General features: G+C 45.2%; 1 protein-coding gene across 1 annotated transcript; it reads left to right on the top strand.

The window, feature by feature from the left end:
• The first annotated feature begins 403 nt into the window (after positions 1-403).
• On the top strand, positions 404-22176 carry POMK (protein O-mannose kinase). Its single transcript, XM_007522742.3, has 3 exons — positions 404-471; positions 5665-5967; positions 21283-22176. Exons 2-3 carry the CDS (start codon positions 5686-5688, stop codon positions 22051-22053), a joined length of 1053 nt encoding a protein of 350 aa, XP_007522804.1. The 5' UTR covers positions 404-471; positions 5665-5685; the 3' UTR covers positions 22054-22176.
• The last annotated feature ends 1059 nt before the right edge of the window (positions 22177-23235 follow it).

Here is a 23235-nt window from a genome sequence, read left to right as displayed (position 1 = left end):
TCTGTGAAAGAAGTGGCTGCAATAGGACACTGTGGTCAGTGACACCAGGCTGGGCTCCCCCAACATTGCCTGAGTCTCCAAGGTCCCAGGTTCAATCCCCCACCATAAACCATAAACCAGACCTGAGCAGTTCTCTGGTAAAAGAGAAAGAAAGAGAGAGAGAGAAAGAAAGAAAGAAAATTGATGGCCATTTTAAATTTCATTTCACTGCTAAGAAAAACGTATCTACATCAGTGGTGTCGAGATCAATGTACCGTGCTGTCAGTGCTGTCATTTCACCTTCTGAGCAGACCAACCAAATGAGCCCTCAAGATTTGAACGGAACCCCCAACTCGCTCCAACTCAGCCAGCGGCCTCCAGGTGCGAGGCGAGAGACGGACGCCAGGGGGCAGGCGCGCGTCCGGCCGGCCGGCTCGGGTTGGTTTCCGGCCGCGCAGGCGCAGAGGCGGCGCGGTGGGCCGGGGGCTGCAGGTAGGCTCCTGGGGCCGGGGCCGACTTGGAGGCCGCGGGGGTCGGGCTGGGTCCGGGGGCCGAGGACGGTGCCTGGCCGGGGCTCCGGGCGCTCCGCGGGCGGGAAACCGGGTGCTGAGCCGACGGGTGGGCGCTCGGCTTCCTGTGGGGTGCGCCCCGGGCCCGGCCTGCGCCCCTCCCGCTCCGCCGCGCGGCTTCACGAGTGTAAACCGCGGCGGCCGCGCCCCGGGGACACGGGATCGAGACTCGCCGCCGCGGGGTCGGACGCCCCTTTCCGGCCTTTTCTGCCCGATCGCGGGGACCAGGGCTTGGGCGCGATGTACTGGTTTAAGTGCAATTGTGCGCCGCTCGTAAAAAGAAAAGAAAAGGTGGGTGGGACCCAGAGGGATAGAGAATGGGAAAGCTATCGGGGGAGGGGGTGGGATATGGAGATTGGGCGGTGGGAATTGTGTGGGGTTGTACCCCTCCTACCCTATGGTTTTGTTAATTAATCCTTTCTTAAATAAAAAAGAAAATAAAAATAAAAATAAATAATAAAAAAAGAAAAGGTGGGTGGGGGCGGGCGGTAGCGCAGCAGGTTAAGCGCAGGTGGCGCAAAACGCAAGGACCGGAGTAAGGATCCCGGTTCGAGCCCCTGGCTCCCCACCTGCAGGGAGTCGCTTCACAGGCAGTGAAGCAGGTCTGCAGGTGTCTGTCTTTCTCTCCCCCTCTCTGTCTTCCCCTCCTCTCTCCATTTCTCTCTGTCCTATCCAACAGCGATAACAATAACAACAACAAAGGCAGCAAAATGGGGGTGGGGTGGGGTGGGGTGGGATGGGGAATGACCTCTGGGAGCAGTATATTCGAAGTGCAGGCACTGAGCCCCAGTGATAAACCTGGAGGCAAAAAAAAAAAAAAAAAAAGTATTCGTATCTTATTTTTGTATCATCATTATTTATTGGATAGAGACAGCCAGAAATCGAGAGGGAAGGGGGAGATAGAGAGGGAGAGAGACAGAGAGACACCCGCAGCCCTGCTTCACCACTTGTGAAGCTTTCCTCTTGCACCTGCGTCCTTGCATATTGTAACTTGTGCGATCAGCCAGGTGCGCCTCTGCCTGGCCCCCCATCTTTCTGTTGAATTTTGTCTTCTCTTTTTACTCCTTCCTTCCTCTCTTCCTCTTTGTTCTTTTCTTTTTAATTTTTTAAATATTTTTTTATTTATTTTCCCATTTGTTGCCCTTGTTGTTTTATTGTTGTAGTTATTATTGTTGTTGTCATTGTTGGATAGGACAGAGAGAAACGGAGAGAGGAGGGGAAGACAGAGAAGGGGAGAGGAAGATAGACACCTGCAGACCTACTTCACCGCCTGTGAAGTGACTCCCCTGCAGGTGGGGAGCCGGGGGCTCGAACCGGATTCCTTAAGCCGGTCCTTGCGCTTTGCGCCACATGCACTTAACCCGCCGCGCTACCGCCCGACTCCCTCTTTTTTAATTTTTTAATATCTTTATTGATTGATACATACAATAATCAGAAATTGAGAGGGAAAGGAGAGACAGGAAGAGAGACACCTGCAGCACTACTTCACTATTTGTGAAGTTTTCCCCCTGCAGGTGGGGACCAGAGGCTTGAGGCAGTGTAACATGTGGCTCAACCAGGTATGCCACCACCAGGCTCTCCCTCCCCACCTCCCTCCCCTTCCTTTCCTCTATAGCACTTTTCGGCTCTGGTTTATGGTGGTGCTAGGGATTGAACCTGGGACTATGGAAGCTCCTGCATGAGGATCTCTTTGCATTACCATTATGCTATCTACCCCCACCCACTTACCTATTTCTTAAAAATATTTTCTGTACTTTGTTGTCATTCCCCCCCCCCCCCTTTAACCAGAGCACTACTGCTCAGTTCTGCCTTATAGTGGTGCTAGGGATTAAATTTGGGACCTAGAAGCCCCAGGCATGAAAAAGTCTTTTGTATCATCACCATGCTGTGTCGCCAGCCCAGCCCTTTGGTTCTTTTGCCTTTATTCTAGAACTTTAAATCCACCGTTAGCATCTGGAATATTTCAAAGAATTGGTGTGCTGTACCTTGTGTTTTTCTGGCAAAAGAGACTTCTATAGAAGGCTGTACTGAGTGACACACAGCTTCCTTCTCTGGTGTATCAAATATTCTGTTATTTGGTGGAAACTGGTTTTATTCTATAAGAGGTGCAGTGCCCCATTTTTTTCCACTACCAATTTGTTCCTGTCAGTGTCAGAAATCTTTTGTAGCTGAACAGCACTGGGTAGCTTCTCCTCAGCTGGCTCTACCATCCTTATTATTGAAGAGTCAGGACTTCGTAGTGTCCTTTTGCTTATTTCTGAACAAAAATGTTCTTCCCTTCCCACAGCCTTATTTCAGACATTGGGTATGCTACTCCAGAAATTGGCATTTCAGAGAAAAAAATTGGGGTGGACTAAAATCTTTGTGACCAGCAGACAGCTCACCTGGAGGGTGCCTGCATGTTGGCAACTGAAGTTAGAGCCCCCTGTACACCACTTGGAAATACTGGGGGGGGGGCAGTTGGGAACTTTGGTGCTGGGATGTCTGTCTAAAAAAGTCAGCATAGAGTGGTAAAAATACGGATATGTATGGTCCTGGTGTCTTACACACACACAAACACATACACACACGGAAACAAAAAAAGGGCAGTATCTGGTTGGTAAAATAGTTCACTTGGGTAGTGTGCTGCTTTACCATGTATACAACTCACGTTTGAGTCCAGCTTCCACTGCATTGAAGGGATCTTTGGTGCTGTGGTCTCTTTCATTCTCTCTCCCTCTCCCCCTTCTTCCCTACTCCTTCCCTCTCTCTCTTTGTCTATAGAAAGAGAGGAAGGAATCAAGAAGGAAGGGCAGTCTCAATATACATCTTCCAGTTATCCAAATCTCCTCTCCCTCTGAAGTGACTACACTTGCAACCCTGCTTCATCACTCACAAAGCACACCTAGGCTTGAACCTAGGTTCTTGCACATTGTAATGTGTGCACTCAACCAGGTCAAAAAAAAAATTAGGATAAAAATTGGACGGGCAGGCAGTAGTGCAGGGGGTTAAGCACACATGGTGCAATGCAAAGCACAAGGACTGGCATAACAGCTCTGGTTGGAGCCCCCAGTTCCCCACCTGCAGGGGGTTACTTCACAAGTGGTGAAGCAGGTCTGCAGGTGTCTTATCTGTCTCACCCCCTCTCTGTCTTCCCCATCTCTCTAGATTTCTCTTTGTCCTATCTAACAACGACAGCAATAACAACAGCAATAATAACAACAACGATAAGCAACAAGGGCAACAAAAGGGAAAAAACATGGTCTCCAGGAGCAGTGGATTTGTACATAGTGCAGGCACTGAGCCCCAGCAATAACCCTGGAGGCAAAAAAAAAATTGGGCCAGGGAGGCCACTCAGTCACCTGGGGCTCAAACCTGGGTCTTTGTGCATTGTAACTCTCTTTTCTACTCTCTATCTCCCCCTCCCCTCTCAATTTCTTTCTGTCTCTGACCAATAATATAAATACTCAAAAATAAAAATAAAAAATCGGAGCTGGGCGGTGGCCCATTGGGTTAAGTGCATGTAGTACAAAGCACAAGGGCCCGCAAAAAGATCCGGGTTGGAGGCCCCGGCTCCCCACTTGCAGGGGGCACACTTCACAAGAGGTGAAGCAGGTCTGCAGGTATCTGTCTGTCTTTCTCCCTCTCGAGTGACTTTCCCTCCCCTCTCATTTTCTCTCTGTCTTGTCCAGTAAAACAAAAAGTGGTCACCAGGAGCAGTGAATTTGTAGTACAGGCACTAATCCCAGTGTTAACCCTGGAGGCAAAAATAAATACTAAAGATAAAAAAAATCAATCAGGAGAAGGGAGAGGCACCAAACTACTGCTCTACTGGTTTCTTGGTGCTGACCATAGTGCTTCCATGTGGTGCCATTTCTGTTATCATGTGTCTTCTTCCTGACAGAACTGGCTGCCTATAATTTTAGAGAACAGTTTCTCAGTGAGCAAAAGCAGTTGTCGGGAGTCAGGTGGTAGCGCAGTGGATTAAGTGCACATGGTGCAAAGCGCAAGGACTGGCATTAAGGATCCTGGTTAGAGCCCCCGGCTCCCCACCTGCAAGGGAGTCACTTCACAGGCGGTGAAGCAGGTCTGCAGGTGTCTATCTTTCTCTCCTCCTCTCTGTCTTCCCCTCCTCTCTCCAATTGTCTCTGTCCTATCCAACAACGATATCAGTAACAACAACAATAAAATAACAAGGACAACAAAAAGGGAATAAATAAATATTAAAAAAAAAAAAAAAGAAAGCAGTTGTCATTCAAACAAGGGGGTTGGAGCCAGAGAGATCCGCGCTGGGTCAGACAAATGCCTTCCCCTGCATGCAGTCCCAGCTCCACATGGAAAGTGCTATGGCAACAGGGGAAGCTCCAGTGCTGTGGTGTTTCTCCACCTGGTGTTGAAAATTTTCCTCTACTTGTGCCTGGACTGTTTTTTCATTCCCCCATATTGCTGGGTTGTTTTGAGTTACTGTCCCTGTGGTTACTTCAGATGGCAAACTGCTCTCTCTCCATGTCTTCTTGTTTGTCTCTCTCTCTCTCTCTCTCTCAAGATTTAAAAAAAAATTATATTTATTTTCCCTTTTGTTGCCCTTGTTTTTTATTTTGTTGTAGTTATTATTGATGTCATCGTTGTTGGATAGGACAGAGAGAAACGAAGAGAGGAGGGGAGACGGAGGGGGAGAGAAAGACAGACAGACACCTGCAGACCTGCTTCACCGCCTGTGAAGTGTCTCTTTCTCTTTTTTAAGATCTTATTTATTAATGAAAAAGATAGGAGAAAAAGAACCAGACATCACCCTGGTACATGTGCTGTCAGGGATTGAACTCAGGACCTCATGTTTGAGAGTCTAAATGCTTTATCCACTACGCCATCTCCTAGTCTACTCTCCTAATTTCTCTATCTACCATAAGCCAGAGCTGAGCGCTGCTCGGGTTAAAAAAAAAAAAAAGCAAAAAACTATAGCCATCACTGCCATGTTGCCTGTAGTATTAGTCTGGTATTCAGTATCTGCTTTAATCCTCAGAGTGAAGCTACACATACACGAGGCAGTTGAGGGTGTGTCCCCTTTGTGTGTCCCCTTTGGTCCTTCCTTCCTCTTCAGAATGGACCCTGTCACTCCTTGTTGTGTTTTCTATTACAGGAAATTCCAGAGAATGACAACATGGAGCAGATACCCCAGGAGGGTAGGAAGGGTCCCTCCCACAGAGAGGTGCCCCGCTTTGTGGGGCTGCTGCTTGCCATGGTGCTCATGAATGTGCTTCTCTACTTGTGCCTGGACTGGTTCTTTATTTCCCCCCGGAGTTCTGCGGTGGATCCCAGCTCCTGTCCCCATGGTTACTTCAGAATGGGGCACATGACAAACTGCTCACCCTGGCTGACTTGTGAGCAGCTGAGGACAGAAGTGAGACAGCTGAAGCGTGTCGGGGAGGGAGCTGTGAAGAGGGTGAGTCTCACCTTACTTCTGTACTGTTGTCAGGCTATTAGTGGGGGGCCCTGTGGGGAAGTAGCTCAGCTTTCTGTGTGAAGAGCTACCCAGATGTTTCTACCCTTGAGCCTAGCAGTCTCTCTCACACATGGGACTTAATCCTAATAAAATAATCCAAAGGAAGGAAAACAGCAAACTGTGTAAAGGCGTTTTCTACTTTATCATGTGTAGTATAAGAAAACTAGAAATGGGAGTCAGGTGGTAGCGCAGCGGGTTAAGCACACGTGACGCAGAGCGCAAGGACTGGCATAAGGATCCCGGTTCGAGCCCCCAGCTCCCTACCTGCAAGGGAGTCACTTCACAAGCGGTGGGTGAAGTGGATCTGCAGGTGTCTGTCTTTCTCTCCCCCTCTGTCTTCCCCTTCTCTCCATTTCTTTCTGTCTTATCTAATAACGACGACATCAATAACTACAACAATAATGAAAAAAAAACAAGGGCAACAAAAGGGAAAATAAATACATATAAAAATAATTAAAAATTAAAAAAAAAAAGAAAACTAGAAACAACAGGGCTGGGTGGTGGGACACCCAGTTAAGTGCACATAGTACATAGTACGAAACACAAGGACCTGCACAAGGATCCGGGTTTGAGCCCCTGGCATGAGGGGAGCAAGGGAAGCTTTGAAAGGGTGAAAGTCTGCAGGAGTGTCTCTCTCTCCACTCCCTTTCCCTCTCCCTCTCCCTCTCCTTCTCCCTCTCCCTCTCCCTCTCCCTTTTTGATTTCTCTCTGTCTTATCCAATAAAATGGAAAAAAAAGGCTGCCAGTTGCAGTGGATTCAAAGTGCCAGCACTGGGTCCCAGTGATAACCCTGGAGGCAATTAAAGAAAAGAAAAAAGAAATAGTAGCTGTGTGTGTGGAGGAGGTGTTATTGAAATATTTGATACTTTTTTTTTTTAATTCCCTTTTGTCATCCTAGTTGTTTTATTGTTGTAGTCATTGTTGGGTAGGACAGAGAGAAATGGAAAGAGGAGGAGAAGACAGAGGGGGGAGAGAAAGACACCTGCAGACCTGCTTCACCGCCTGTGAAGTGACTCCCCTGCAGGTGGGGAGCCGGGGGCTCTAAGCAGGATCCTTATGCCGGTCCTTGCACTTCACACCACGTGTGCTTAACCCGCTGTGCTACCGCCCGACTCCCTGATATTCTTTTTTTTTCCACCAGGGTTTGATTATGTGGGGCTCCATTACTACATCATTCTTTCTTTTTTTTTTTTTAAGATTTTATTTATAATGAGAAAGACAGGAGGAGAGAGAGAACCAGCCATCACTCTGGCACATATGCTGCTGGGGATCGAACTCTCAGGACCTCATGCTTGAAAAGTCCAAAGCTTTATCACTGCGCCACCTCCCGGGCCACTCCTACATAATTCTATGACTCACAGTGGACTTTGGTGCTGTTGTTACTGTCTTAGATAGAGAAGGAGAGACACTGTTAGCACCACACCGCTGCTCATGAAGCTTCCCCTGTGCTGGTGCTCCCTGAGTGGTGGCAGAAGCTGTGGTGGGGGCATGGCTTGCCCCCAGGACCTCACTCACACTAACGTGTGCACTTTATGGAATTAACCATCTCTCAACCCCCTGCATGACAGTCTATGGCCACTAAATGTACTGAGCAGCCCCAGTAAATATGAAAAAAGAATTTTTTGTGATGAGATGAAAAAGGCAAAGTACAATTTTATTTTATTTATGAATGAAGAGAGAGAGAGAAAAAAAAAAGAGAGAATGAGGACCAGAGCATCTCTGACACATATGATACTTTAGCTTGAATGTGGGGATTTACAGTTGTGAGTCCAAAGCTTTATCCACTCTACCACCTCTCAGGCCACGCAAAGTATAATTTGATGCTCTTTGAACTGCAAGCTCATGAATATAACATAGAAAAATGAAAAGAAGGGGCCATGTGGTGGTGTACCTGGTTGAGCACACATGTTACAGTGCACAAGGACCTGGGTTTGTGCCCTCGGCCCTCACCTTCAGGGGGAAAGCTTTGCAAGTGATGAAGCAGGGTTACAGGTGTCTTTCTGTCTCTCCCTATCTGCCCCTTCCCTCTAGATGTCTGGCTGTCTCTATCCGATAAATAAAGACAAACAAAAATACCCAAATCATAGAAGAAAAATTGCAAAGAACAGGGTAGGCCTCTCAGTAGCAGGACATCTATTTTGCATGCATAAAGCACTGGTTCAGTCCCAGAGCCACATGAGAGTAGCAAGGAGAACTGCATGCATGGTGGGACAGTCCCTTACTCTCTTTCCCTTTCTCTCTTCATGTCACTGTGAAAATTGAAAATTGGACCAGGGAAGTAACTTCGTAGTAAAGCTCATGCCTGAGATCCTGAGTTGGATCTTTGCTGCCTCATCAGAGAAAATGAAAAGTCTAAAAATGATAGAGGCCAGGCAGTGGCATACCTGTTGAGCACACACATTACCCCGAGCAAAGATCCAAATTCAAACTTCCTGTCTCCTCTTGCAGGGAGGAAAGCTTCATGAGCAGTGAAACTGTTGCAAGTGTCATTATATATATATATATATATATATATATATATATATATATATTTTGCCTCCAGGGTTGTCGCTGGGGCTCAATGTCTGCACTATGAATCCAAAAAATAGACACCTGCAAATCTGCTTCACCACTTGTGAAGTGACACCCCCCCCCCACAGGTGGGGAGCCAGGGGCTCGAACTGGGATCCTTATGCCGGTCCTTGTGCTTTGCACCATGTGCGCTTAACCTGCTGCATTACCTCCCAACCCCCTATTATTTATTTATTTATTTACCAGAGCACTGCTCAGCTCTGGCTTAGGGTGGTGCAGGGGATTGAACCTGGGACTTTGGAGCCTTAGGCACGAGAGTTTCTTTGCATAACCAAAGAAACTTTATTTCTCTCTTTATTTCTCTCTCCCTATATATGCCCTTCCCATCTCAATTTCTCTCTGTCCTATTTAAGAAAAAAAAAAAGGCAATAAATGGCTGCCAGGAGCTGTGGATTCATTGTAGAGGCATCAGATTCCAGCCATTTTTACTGGTGCCAGTAAAAATAAATATATAAATCTTATGTGATAGAATAGAAGTTATGCTGTGGTGAAGGAAGATATGGACAATTTTTTTCTTTTTTTAATATATGAGATATTGGTTATTTTATTTTATTTTATTTTTAAAAGCAAGAAACCAAGAAGTGGATTCAGTTCTCATACTTAACATTCTAGAGCCCTTGTCTCCCCACAAACCTATATTGCTAGCAGTTTATGTGGTCATCATTTCTATGGTAACAGACTTACCAGTGAAGCAGAGTGACTCTCAGCGACTGCTAAGGAATGTTGAACCAAAGCAGTTCCTTTGTGAGGATATATTGAGTGTCTGGCAAAAGGTGAGGAGGGATCAGAAATCACACCTATGGGCCTGCAGCTTGGTGCCCTTTGGGGATGCCGAGGCAGTGGGGAAATTTTTCCATCCCCATAATTGAGTTCTCCTGAGACTCAACAGATGAACAAATTAACATTAGATCGGTAGGAGAAAAGTCCAAAATTTAATAGCATAAGGAAGATAGAAAGAAATAGACCTCTGTAAGCAAGTTGGACTTGGTAAGGCCATTTATATTTCCATCTGGAATGTCACAAATAGATGGTGAGATGTACAGGTTAATGGTTGAGCCATGAGATGAAGAGTTGGGACACAAATACAAATTTAAGAATGTGTTGGAAACATTGTGAGATGAAGGTATCACCAATGGAGGAGCATAGAAAAGAGAGCTGATGGCCACTTCTACTAATAGCACCTTGACAGGCTGCCTGCTTGTCTTCCTGTGGTTGTGACTACTCAGAACATAGTTTTGTTTTTTTTCTCCTCCCCCTTTTTTTTTTACAGTTCCTTTTACCTTGAGGAATATGTTTCTGAATAAGTTTGATGGTGACACATCATAGTTTGAGGACAGATTTTATTTTAGAGAAGTTCTACAAATCACATCCATCTGCCGGGCAGCCCCCCTGCTCCATCCTCCATTGCTGACGCTGTGGTCTATTTACATAATCATTGTTTTGCCTGATCTACTTTCTACCTCGAAGACACACCCTGCCTGTAGGGTACATTAATGCTGTCAGTTAAAACCCTAGCAACCATCGCTATGGAAGCTTTCTACCTTCCTGCTCTTTCCTTTTCTCCATCCCCTTTCCTAGCCATTTCCTTTTCTGACTTGCCACTTCCAGTTCAAAAGATATAAAAGCATTGTCACTGATCAATAAAGACGCATTGCATTCCTGCTCTGCCACGTGTTCCTGGTCTCTCTCCCATATTGCTGAGTAAACAGCAGCCCACAGCCCAGGTTGGCTCTGGTCGAGTTCTCTCCAACCCAGAGAGCACGTGCCCAGGAAGAAACACCCTCACGCTAGCCCGGCATCCATCCAGATAGAGAATTTGATAATTTAATAATGTGGGTAATAACTGAGTAATACTGTTTTTTTGTTTATTGAAGTAGAACCAAAAAATCATTACATCAACTTTTTTTTTCCCCATTGAAACTTGGTTGTTGTTAAAATTTTCGGAGGCTCTGGCCGGGCGGGTCTAGCTTCACGGGCGGGTAACAGAGACGCGGAGACAACGGCTGGGCAGGGAAGCTGTATTTCTTTATTCAGGAACAACGATTCATAAACTAAGACAAACTAATCACCAAACAGAACTCTGCTGTCTCTTTGCGGCGGCGCAAGCACTCTTTCTTTTACTCTGGAACTCAGGAACTCTGGCACTCTCGAACTCAGGAACTCAGGAACTCTGTCTAACTCAGGAACTCAGGAACTCTGTCACTCTGGAACTCTCGGACTTGAGAGCCCTCTGAAACTCTGGCACACTGGAACTCTCTCTTACTCTGTAACCCTGAAACTCTCGAACTCAGGAACTCTCGGACTCAGGAACCCTCTCTCTCGGGGTCTCCTCGGGTGGGGCCAAGCAGGCCCGCCAAATTAGCAGGCCTGATCCAATTCTCTTGGCGGGGGGAGGGCTAGAACAAGCCAATGTAAAGCATACGACACTTGGTCATAGAGCAAAAGGATCTTGAGTACTGGATGTTTGCTCCATGAATCAGGAGCCTTGTCTGTCTAGTCCACAGGAAAGCCTTTCCATCCTCAATAGATAGTTAACTAACCCCAGATGTAATTATGATTTGAGGATGCCTTGTTCTTCATATTTCCTGTCTTGGATCCTCTTGTCTTCTTCTTTTTTTTTTTTTTTTTTGCCTCTAGGGTTATTGGTGGGGCTCGGTGCCTGCACTACAAATCCACTGCTCCTGGGGGCCACCTTTTCCCTTTTGTTGCCCTTGTTGTTTATCATTATTATTATTATTGTTGTTATTGCTGTCATTGTTGGATAGGACAGAGGGAAATGGAGAGAGGAGGGGAAGACAGGGGGAAAGATAGACACCTGCAGACCTGCTTCACTGCTTGTGAAGCAGCCCCCCTACAGGTGGGGAGCCGGGGGCTTGAACCAGTATCCTTATGCAGTTGCACTTTGTACTATGTGCACTTAACCCAGTGGACCACCTCCGGCCCCCCTTATCTTCTTTTTTAATTATACTCTTCGCACTTTTTTTTTTTTTGGCCACCAAGGTTATTATTAGGGCTTACTGCCTGCAAAATGAATCCATCCCTCCTGGTAGCCATTTTTTCTGGGTTTGTTTGTTTGTTTTTCCTTTTTGGTAGGAGAGGGATAAAGACATTTGCAAGACTGTAATACTCTTGAATTGGAAGAATTAACATGGCTTAAATGACCATCCTGCCCAAAGCAGTATATTCCCCATCCTGCCCAAAGCAATAGAATCCCCATCAAAGTTCCAGTGGCTTTAAAGAAATAGAACAAACAGGGAGTCAGGCAGTAGCGCAACAGGTTAAGCGCAGGTGGCACAAAGTACAAGGGCTGGTGTAAGAATCCCGGTTCGAGCCCCAGGCTCCCCACCTGCAGGAGCGTCGCTTCACAAGTGGTGAAGCAGGTCTGCAGGTGTCTTTCTCCCTCTTTGCCTTCCCCTCCTCACTCCATTTCTCTCTATCCTATCTAACAATGATGACATCAATAACAACAACAATAAAAAGACAAGGACAACAAAAGGGAAAATAAATAAAATTTTTTTAAAAAGAAATAGAACAAACATTACAGAAATTTACTTAGAGCCATGAAAGACCCAGAATGCAAAGCAATACAGAGTATAAAGAACAAGCACATGGGGTCCTGGGCAGCGATGCACCTGGTAAAGCACACATACCACTATGCACAAGGACCTAGGTTTGAGCCGTCACTCCTCACCTGCAAGGTTCAGTTGCTGGCACCAATAATATCTAATTGGGTTAAGTAGTGCTCTGGTTAAAAAAAAAAAAGTTCAAAAAAAAATGAACAATTATTCTTTTTTCAAATATTTATTTCCTTTTTGTTGCCCTTGTTTTTATTGTTGCTGTAATTATTGTTGATGTCATTATTGGACAGGACAGAGAAAAATGGAGAGAGGAGGGGAAGACAAAGAGGGGGAGAGAAAGATAGACAGCTACAGACCTGCTTCAGCGCCTGCAAAGATACTCCCCTGCAGGTGGGGAGCTGGGGCTCAAACCGGGTGCCTTCCGCTGGTCCTTGCGCTTTGCTTCACGTGCACTTAGCCCGCTGTGCTACTGCGCGACTCCCATGGACAATTACTTTATGACATGGGAGCCAAGAGCATAAAGTGGAGAAAGAATGGTCTTTTGTGGTGTTGGGTGTGATACAGTGACTAAGAGCACTGAACTTGCAAGCATAAAGTCCCAAGTTCAATCCTCAGCATCACATTGTCAAAGTGATTCTCTGGTTTTCACGTCTTCTTCTTCTTCTTTTTTTTTTGCCTCCAGTGTTATTGCGGGGGCCTGGTGCTTACACTACGAATCCACTGCTCCTGGAGGCCATTTTCCCCATTTCGCTGTCCTTGTTGTTTTTGTTGTCATTGCTGTTTTGTTGGATAGAGAAATCGAGAGATGAGGGGGAGAGAAAGATAGACACCTGCAGATCTGCTTCACTGCTTGTGAAGCAACCCCCCTGTAGGTGGGGAGTCGGGGGTTTGAACTGGGTTCTTTACGCTGGTTCTTGTGTTTTGTGCCATGTGTGCGTAACCAGCTGCACCATGTGCACTTAAACCCCCTGGTTTTCTCTTTTTTCTCTCTCTTATTAATCTTTTTTTTTTCTTTACCAGGCAGTACTTGGGCGCCTTATAATTACATCACTTCCAGAAGACTTTTTTTTTTGTCTACCAAGCAAGCTTCCCCTTTGCATACTCATATTTTGTGGCCAGGGGCTTGAACCCATGTCCTTGTGCATAGTCAAATGTGTACCCTAACAGGTGAACTATCTTTTGGCCCCTAAATCAATTTTTTTAAATAAAGAAATAAATAAACAGTGTTGTTAAAACTGGGTACCCTTGGGGGCTGGGCAGTAGTGCAGTGGGTTAACTGCACATGGCACAAAACACAAGGACCTGCATAAGGATCCAAGTTTGTTAGGGGCTGGATGGTGGTGCACCTGTTTGATCACACATGTTACAATGCACAAGGACCCAGGTTCAAGCCCCCAGTCCCCACCTGTAGAGGGAAAGCTTTACAAGTAGTGAAGCAATACTGCTAGTGTCTCTGTCTCTCCCTCTCTATCATCCCCTTCCCTCTCAATTTCTGGCTATCTCTATCCAGTAAATAAAATAAAAAAGATAATTTAAAAAAATTTTTTAAAAAGCATCCCAGTACAACAAGGGCAACAATGATGACATCATAACAATAATAACTACAACAATAAAACAAGGGCAACAAAAGGGAATAAATAAATAAAAATATAAAAATTTATTAAGAAAAAGAAAAATTCATGTTAAGTGAAATAAATCAGAAACAGAAGGATGAATATGGGATGATCTCACTCTCAGGCAGAAGTTGAAAAACAAGATCAGAAAAGAAAACACAAGTAGAACCTGAAATGGAACTGGCGTATCGCACCAAAGTGAAAGACTCTGGGGTGGGTGGGTGGGGAGAATACAGGTCCAAGAAGGATGACAGAGGACCTAGTGGGGGTTGTATTGTTATATGGGAAACTGGGGAATGTTATGCATGTGCAAACTATTGTATTTACTGTTGAATGTAAAACATCAATTCCCCAATAAATTTAAAAAATGAAAATAAAATAAAATAAAAAGCATCCCAGTTTGAGTCCCTGGCTCCCCTCCTGCATGGGGGTCACCTCACAGGCGGTGAATCTTTTTCTCCCCTATTTTCCCCTCCTCTCTTGATTTCTCTCTGTCCTATCTGAGAATAATAACAAAATACCCCCACCTGCAGGGGAGTCGCTTCACAGGCGGTTAAGCAGGTCTGCAGGTGTCTATCTTTCTCTCCTCCTCTGTCTTCCCCTCCTTCTCTCTATTTCTCTCTGTCCTATCCAACAATGACAACAACAATAATAACTACAACAATAAAACAACAAGGGCAACAAAAGGGAATAAATAAATTATATATAAAAAAAACAATACTAATGACAGCAACAACAATGGACAACAAGGGCAATAAAAGGGGAAAAAATGGCCTCTAAGAGCAGTGGATTCGTGGGCAGGGCACCAACACCGAGCAATAACTCTGGAGGCAAAAAAACAAAAACCCAAACCTGGGTAGCCTCATGCAGAATCAAGCAACATTATCATTATCTAACCATGCTCAGAAGTCTATCAGAGAGGATAAGACTTGGACATTAGTCTGGACCATTAGGTATATGGGAGAAATCACAGGTAGAAGTCTTCATGATATTGGTTTCAGGTATGTCTGGGGATTCAAGTCTACTGGCAAGAGATACAAAGGCAAAAATAGATGGGGTTACATGAAACTGAAAAGCTTCGAGATCGCTTTCTCTCCTCTCCTATCCTCTCCCGGATCAACTAGGAATACCAAAGGAGACTACCCGGACCGAAACAAGACAGGACTAGAATGACCACAGGAACCCAGTAAATCACCCGTGAGTACAAACACGCGTGGCTGGTGACAGAGAGGAGAGAGGGGCCTAAGGAGAGATTAAGTGACTGCTCACAGTTCAACAGTTTGTCAGTGGAGACACCACCTCCAGTCTGCTCCACCAACAAGGGGACAGCTGAAGGGAGGAAAGGACTCCCCAGAGACTCACCAAGTGCAACTCTGAGTCTCCATTGCTACTACCCTCAGAATCTGGAGCAGCAACAGGGAGGGACACCAGGGCACAGAGATCTAACCGGGAAACTCAGGAGAAGACCTATACCTCTGTGGCATAGCTGAGGGGCTGTGAAAGTCTCTTTGCATAACCACTGGATTATCTCTGCCACACCCTGCTTTATTTCTTGGTCAGGAGTCAGTGATTAAACAAAGAAGCCTATTGATAGTTTAAAAGCCCTCAGGCTCCCATAGCCTACAGGGGAAAAAAAAAAAGGCTTTTACACCACTGAACTCCAACTCAGGGATTGAAAAAACTGTTAACTTATATAAAATGGTTAAAACAACAAGAAAAAATATTGGAGACTCGAACCAGGACAAGAGTCCAGCTAAAAGTCCTCCAGAGGGTGAAGCACAAAACAACGAGTTCAACATCCAAACATTAGCTAAGGAAATAATAACAGGAGTGAGTAAAGAATTTGAAAAAATTGTAATCAGAAATGCAGGAACAACAAATGAGAATATGGAAGAAAATTCTAATAATCTCATGGTTATTAGAGAGCTGAAAGCTGAAATCGCTGAGCTAAGAAGGCAACTAGCTGAACAAGCTAAAACAGTATCAGAGCAGGGCAACAAAATAGATGAACTCCAGAAAGCAGTAGAGGGCAGAGAGAATAGAATCAATGAGGCTGAAGACAGAATTAGCAAGATTGAGGATGAATTAGAGACAACTAAAAAAGAAGTAAGAGATCTCAAAAAGAGATTAAGAGATGCTGAAAACAACAACAGAGTCCTATGGGATGACTTCAAAAGAAACAATATACGCATTATTGGCTTACCAGAGGAAGAAAGAGAAGGGGAGGAAGAAAGCATACTCCAGGCCATAATAGCTGAAAATTTCTCTAGTCTAGACAACACCAAAGACATAAAGATTCAAGAAGCCCAGAGGGTCCCAAACAGAATTAACCCAGACCTAAAGACACCAAGACATGTCATACTTAGATTGGAAAGGAATAAGGATAAAGAAAGGATCCTCAAGGCTGCAAGAGAAAAACAAAGAGTCACCTACAAAGGAAAACCCATCAGATTAGCAGCAGACTTCTCCTTACAAACACTACAGGCCAGAAGAGAATGGCAAGATATCTATCGAGTGCTCAATGAGAAAGGCTTTCAGCCAAGAATACTATATCCTGCTAGACTGTCATTCAGACTAGATGGAAGCATCAAAACCTTCTCAGACAAGCAACAGTTGAAGGAAGCAACCATCACCAAGCCTGCCTTGAAAGAAGTTCTGAAAGGTTTCCTATAAACAACCAGACCACCACAAATAGAACATATATCAAAACACTCTAAAACTCTACAAGAATGGCGTTAAAATATCTTCAATCTTTGATATCAATAAATGTGAATGGCCTGAATTCACCTATTAAAAGACACAGAGTAGGAAGATGGATCAGAAAACACAACCCAACAATATGTTGTCTACAGGAAACTCACCTAACGTAACAAGACAAACACAGACTTAAAGTGAAAGGATGGAAAACTATCATTCAAGCCAATGGCCCACAAAAAAGGGCAGGAACAGCTATTCTCATATCTGACATGATAGACTTTAAAATACATAAGATTAAAAAAGATAGGAATGGACACTACTTAATGCTCAGAGGATCAGTCAATCAAGAGGACTTAACAATTATTAATATCTATGCACCCAATGAGAAGCCATCTAAATACATCAAACTTCTACTGAAAGAGCTACAGCAATATATTAACAGTAACACAATCATAGTAGGGGACTTCAACACCCCACTATCTCAACTTGACAGATCATCCAGGAAGAAAATCAGTAAAGACATAAGGGAGCTAAATGAAGAGATAGATAACCTAGAACTATTGGACATTTTCAGAGTCATTCAGAGCAAGTTGTGGTATATATACACAATGGAATACTACTCAGCTGTAAAAAATGGTGACTTCACCGTTTTCAGCCGATCTTGGATGGACCTTGAAAAAATCATGTTGGGTGAAATAAGTCAGAAACAGAAGGATGAATATGGGATGATCTCACTCTCAGGCCGAAGTTGAAAAACAAGATTAGAAAAGAAAACACAAGTCGAACCTGAAATGGAATTGGAGTATTACACCAAAGCAAAAGACTCTGGGGTGGGTGGGTGGGTGGGGTGAATACAGGTCCATGAAAAATGATGAATGAAATAGTGGGGGTTGTATTGTTAAATGGGAATATGGGGAATGTTATGCATGTAAAAAAAAAAAAAAAAGAAGAAGTAGAAACGCAAAGCAGAAATTGACTGAGTTTGGAGTATGGCACCAAAGTAAGAAAGCAGAGGTACACTAGAGTTTGCAGTGAGTACCTCCCTAATACTTCCTCTCCACTTTTCCAAGCTTTGGGTCCATTATTGCTCAACAATTTGTTTGGCTTTGTATGTTAACTCTCTTTTCAGTCACCAGGTTCCAGGTATCATCAGGATGCCGGCCAGACTTCCCTGGATTGAAGACACCACCAATGTGTCCTGGAGCTCAGCTTCCCCAGAGACCCAACCTACTAGGGAAAGAGAGAGGAAGACTGGGAGTATGGACCGACCAGTCAACGCCCATGTTCAGCGAGGAAGCAATTACAGAAGCCAGACCTTCTACCTTCTGCAACCCTCAATGACCCTGGGTCCATGCTCCCAGAGGGATAGAGAATGGGAAAGCTATTGGGGGAGGGGGTGGGATATGGAGATTGGGTGGTGGGAATTGTGTGGAGTTGTACCCCTCCTACCCTATGGTTTTGTTAATTAATCCTTTCTTAAATAAAAAAATAAATAAATAAATAAATAAATATTAAAAAATTAAAAAAAAAAAAAAAAGAAACTGAAAAGCTTCTTCACAGCAAAAGAAATTACCATTAAAAACAAAAAGTGCAAGGACCGGTCTAAGGATCCTGGTTCAAGCCCCCAGCTCCCCACCTGCAAGGGAGTCACTTCACAAGCAGTGAAGTAAGTCTGCAGGTGTCTATCTTTTTCTCCCTGTCTTCCCCTCCTCTCTCCATTTCTCTCTGTCCTATCCAACAACAACAGCAGCAATGACAACAATAATAATGACAACAACAATGATAAACAAGGGCAATAAATGGGAAAAAATAGCCTCCAGGCGCAGTGGATTCATAATACAGACACTGAGCCCCAGTGATAACCCTGTAGACAAAAAATTTTTAAAAATAAAATTAGAAATAGACCTATCATGCAGTCTAGTCATTATTCAGCAAGTCTGAAGAGTAAAAATATTGGTTTAGTGGGCCAGGAGATGACACAGTGGATAAAGCATTGGACTCTCAAGCATGAGGTCCTGAGTTCAATCCCTGGCAGCAGATGTACCAGAGTGATGTCTGGTTCTTTCTCTCTCTCCTCCTATCTTTCTCATTAATAATAAATAAAATATATATTTTTAAATACTGGTTTAAAAAGACCCTGCAGGTGAGGACTGGGGGCTTGAACCCTAGTCCTTGTACATTGTGAAGTGTGCACTAAGCCAGACGTTTCATCACCCAAGCTCCCCTCTCCTCCCCTCTCCTCTCATGGCACTTCTCAGATCTCATTGGGGGAGGTGGGGAGGGATTGAACCTGGGATTTCAGAGCCTCAGGCATGAGAGTCTTTGCATAACTATTATGCTATTTCCTCTACTCAAATCATTTGCTTCCAGGGCGGTAGCGCAGCGGGTTAAGCGCACATGGCTTGAAGTGCAAGGACTGGCATAAGGATCCTGGTTCGAGCCCCTGGCTCACCACCTGCAGGGGAGTTGCTTCACAAGCGGTGAAGCAGGTCTGCAGGTGTCTATTTTTCTCTTCCCATCTCTGTCTTCCCCTCCTCTTTCCATTTCTCTCTGTCTTATCCAACAACGAAGAAATCAATAATTAATTTTCTTTAGGGGACAAGAGTCCAGACCTCGAGCATACATGATTTCATCACTACCCTGGGACCTTAAAAAAAATCATAAGGGGGCGGGTGGTAGTGCAGCGGGCTAAGCGCATGTGGCACAAAGTGCAAGGACCGGCGTAAGGACCCCGGTTTGAGCCCTGGCTCCCCACTTGTAGGGGAGTCCCATCACAGGCGGTGTCTCTCTTTCTCTCCCCCTCTCTGTCTTCCCCTCTCAATTTCTCTCTGTCCTATCCAACAATGACAACAATAATATTAACAACAACAACGATAGACAACAAGGGCAACAAAAGGGAAAAATGGCCTCCAGGAGCAGTGGATTCATAGTGCAGGCACGGAGCCCCAGCAATAACCCTGGAGGCAAAAAAAATCATAAATAAATAAATAAATATATGTATATGTAATATACATATATATATATATATAGAGAGAGAGATAAATTGAGGGGGAGATGGAGAGAAAGAGTTTTCCTTCTGCAAGTGGGGACTGGGGACTTGAACCTGCATCCTTGTGCATGGTAACGTGTGCTCAACCAGGTGCACACTGCTAAGCCCCCCTATTGTCTTTTAAGATTATCCTCTAGGAACCTTCCAGCACCTTCTCTAGGTACCCTCAGCAACCTCATCCAAGTTAGTTCCCTCTGCTTTTCTTACGTGGCTTGCAAGAGTTGGATTCCTACAGAATGGCCCACGGCTGTAGGAATGTCCTGGATACTTACCAGTAAGTCTTACATTCACTCAGAGATACCATGATGTCACAGACAGGGGCCCTTCTGCTCTGAGTGTCATGTGTTTTCTCAAATGTCAATTTTCATAACTATATTAGGAACAACAGTAGGACTAGGTCTGGGTGGCTAAATTCTGTGTCCTCTACACTACTCACAGCACTGGAAGGATACTTGAGGGGGCTGGCAAGTAGCTCACCCCCGAATGTGCACACTCCCATGTGCAAAGACCTGGGTCACCACCTGGGAGCACCGGCCGGGAGAAAGCTTCATGAACAATGGAGCAACACTCCTCTCTCTCTGACTCTTGGCCTCTGTCTAGAGGAAAGAAAGAAATGTCTTCCAGGAGTGATGGAGTCCTATAGGCACTGAGCCCCAGCAATAACCCTGGTGACAATTATATATATATATATATATATATATATATATATATTTTTTTTTTTTGTATTATGTTTATTGGATAGAGACAACCAGAAACTGAGAGGGACGAGGGTAATAGGGAGAGAGACAGGGCGGGGATAGATAGCATAATGGTTATACAAAGAGACTCTTGTGGCCGGGCGGTAGTGCACCAGGTGAAGCACACATGGCACAAAGCACAAGGACCCACACAAGGATCCCAGTTCAAGCCTCTAGCTCCCCACCTGCATGGGAGTCGCATCACAAGCAGTAAAGCAGGTCTGCAAGTGTCTGTCTTTTTTTTTTTTTTTTAATTTTTTTATTCCTTTTCGTTGCCCTTGTTGTTTTATTGTTGTAATCATTATTATTATTGCTGTCATCATTGTTGGATAGGACAGAGAGAAATGGAGAGAGGAGGGGAAGACAGAGGGGGAGAGAAAGATAGACACCTGCAGACCTGCTTCACCGCTTGTGATGCAACTCCCCTGCAGGTGGGGAGCCAGGGGCTTGAACTGGGATCCTTACATTGATCCTTGCGCTTTGCACCACGTGTGCTTAACCTGCTGCCCTACCACCCGACTCCCAAGTGTCTATTTTCCTCTCCTCTCTCAATTTCTCTCTGTCCTATCCAATAAAATGGGAAAAATAATCACCAGGTGCTGCAGATTCATAGTGCAGGCACTGAGCCCAAGCGATAACCCTGGAGGCAAAAAAAAAAAAAGAGAGAGAGAGAGAGAGACTCTCACACTGGAGCTACAAAGTCCCAGGCTCAGTCCCCTATACCACCATCAGCCAGAGCTGATCAGTGCTTTGGTTAAAAATAATAATAATAAAATAAAGAAACAAGGAGAGAGACACCTGCAACACTGCTTCACCACTTGTAAAGTGTTCCCTCTGCAGGTGGGACTGGTGGCTCAGACCTGCGTCCTTGTGTGTGCTAATGTGTGCTCGACCAGATGCACCACCACCTGGCCCCTGAATATATTTATATCTAGATAATCTGAGTTGTTTTCTGACTCTCCTACAGGAGGAAAACCTGGACTGAAGCTCTGTCTCTGTGACTGTTTCAGGTTTTTCTGTCAGAGTGGAAGGAGCGCAAAGTCGCACTCTCGCGGCTCACCCGTCTGGAGATGAGAGATGACTTCCTGCATGGGCTGCAGATGCTGAAATCGCTACAGAGCAAGCATGTCGTCACACTGCTTGGCTACTGTGAGGAAGACAACACTATCCTTACCGAGTATCACCCCTTGGGTTCCCTGAGCAACCTGGAAGAGACACTGAACCTTTCCAAGTATCAGCATGTCAACACCTGGCAGCACCGGCTGCAGCTGGCCATGGACTATGTGGGCATCCTCTCCTACCTGCACCAGAGCCCCCTGGGCACTCGGGTCATGTGTGACTCCAGCGACCTGCCCAAAACGCTGTCGCAGTACCTGCTGACCAGTAACCTTAGCATTGTGGCCAACGACCTGGACGCCCTCCCCCTGGTGAACCACAGTTCTGGGCAGCTCGTGAAGTGTGGCCACAGGCAACTTCACGGGGAGTTTGTGGCTCCAGAGCAGCTGTGGCCCTACAGGGAGGACATGCCTTTCCAGGAGGAGCTCCTGCCCTCCTATGATGAGAAGGTCGACATTTGGAAGATTCCAGATGTCTCCAGTTTCCTTTTGGGGCACGTGGAAGGGAGCGATATGGTCCGGTTCCACTTGTTTGACATTCATCAGGCATGTAAAAGTCGGATTCCTACAGAACGGCCTACGGCTCAGGATGTTCTGGACACTTATCGGGAGGTTTTACATTCACTCAGGGACACCATGATGTCACAGACAAGAGAAATGCTATAAAAGCCAGTCCTTTCAGTGAAGGACAAGGAGGGGCTTCAGGGACAGAAAACAAGGAGGGGCTTCAGGAACAAATGGAATCACCACAGCGGTTCTGCACCGACAGTGAATCTTTGCTGTTTAATTGTAGTGTTTCTTTCACATCTGAGTGCACGTGAGCCCACCCTACCTCTGCTGGCCATTTGGGTGGAAGGTGCTGAGCCAAGAGCAAAGCGGGCTTGGTTTGAGTCTGGTTTCACTTTCTGACTCCAGTCATTCCCAGGCAAGCGTACAAGGAAGCAAGGAATCTAACCAGTGTCAAAAGCAGGGGTGGGGGGAAGCATTTTTTTCTGCCAGGAGCCATTTGGATATTTGTAACATAAATCATGGGCTATAGGGAATTGTTAACTTGTTAAATGGCGTAGTAGATAAGGTGGTGGTCTCTCAAGCACGAGGTTCCAAGTTTGATCCCTGGCAGCACATGTACCTGAGTGATATTCTGGTTCACTCTCTTTTTCCTCCTGCCCCTTTCATTAATAAATAAGTAAAATAAAAAAAAATAGTTTAAAAGATTATCAGCTCAAAAATTACCACTTAAGGCTGGGGAGATAGCATAATGGTTATGCAAAAAAACTTTCATGCATGAAACTCTAAAATCCGAGGTTCCGTCTCCCGTGCTCTATAAGACAGAGCTGAACAGTGTTTTGGCCTCTCTAGCTTTCTTTTCTTTTTCTTTGCCTGCACTATGAATCCACTGCTCCTGTAGGTTATTTTTTCCCCTTTTTTGCCCTTGTTGTTTATCATTGTTGTTATTGCTGTCACTGTTGTTGGATAGGACAGAGAAATCAAGAGGGGAAGACAGAAGGAGAGAGATAAGACACCTGAAGATCTGCTTCACCGCTGGTGAAACAACCCCCCTGCAGAGGACCAGGGGGTTCGAACTGGGATTTTTTTTTTTTTTTTTGCCTCTAGGGTTATTGCTGGGGAATCCACTGCTCCTGGAGGCCATTTTTTCCGCCTTTTGTTGCCTTTGTTGTTGTAGCCTTGTTGTGGTCGTTATTGTTGATGTTGTTCATTGTTGGATAGGACAGAGAGAAATCGAGAGAGGAGGGGAAGACAGAGAGGAAGAGAAAGATAGACACCTGGAGACCTGCTTCACTGCTTGTGAAGCGACTCCCCTGCAGGTGGGGAACCAGGGGCTCAAAC

This window comes from Erinaceus europaeus, chromosome 2 (genome assembly GCF_950295315.1).
Source record: "Erinaceus europaeus chromosome 2, mEriEur2.1, whole genome shotgun sequence".
Classification (NCBI taxonomy): domain Eukaryota; kingdom Metazoa; phylum Chordata; class Mammalia; order Eulipotyphla; family Erinaceidae; genus Erinaceus; species Erinaceus europaeus.
Note: the sequence above shows the minus strand (reverse complement) of the source record. Positions and strands in the feature narration are given on the sequence as shown.

Excerpts from the sequence above, each read along its gene's own strand:
- POMK (XM_007522742.3), top strand. The coding sequence starts at position 5,686 with ATGGAGCAGATACCCCAGGAGGGTAGGAAGGGTCCCTCCCACAGAGAG. Across the intron at positions 5,968-21,282 it reads GGGAGGGAGCTGTGAAGAGG|GTTTTTCTGTCAGAGTGGAA; the intron begins GTGAGTCTCACC and ends TGACTGTTTCAG.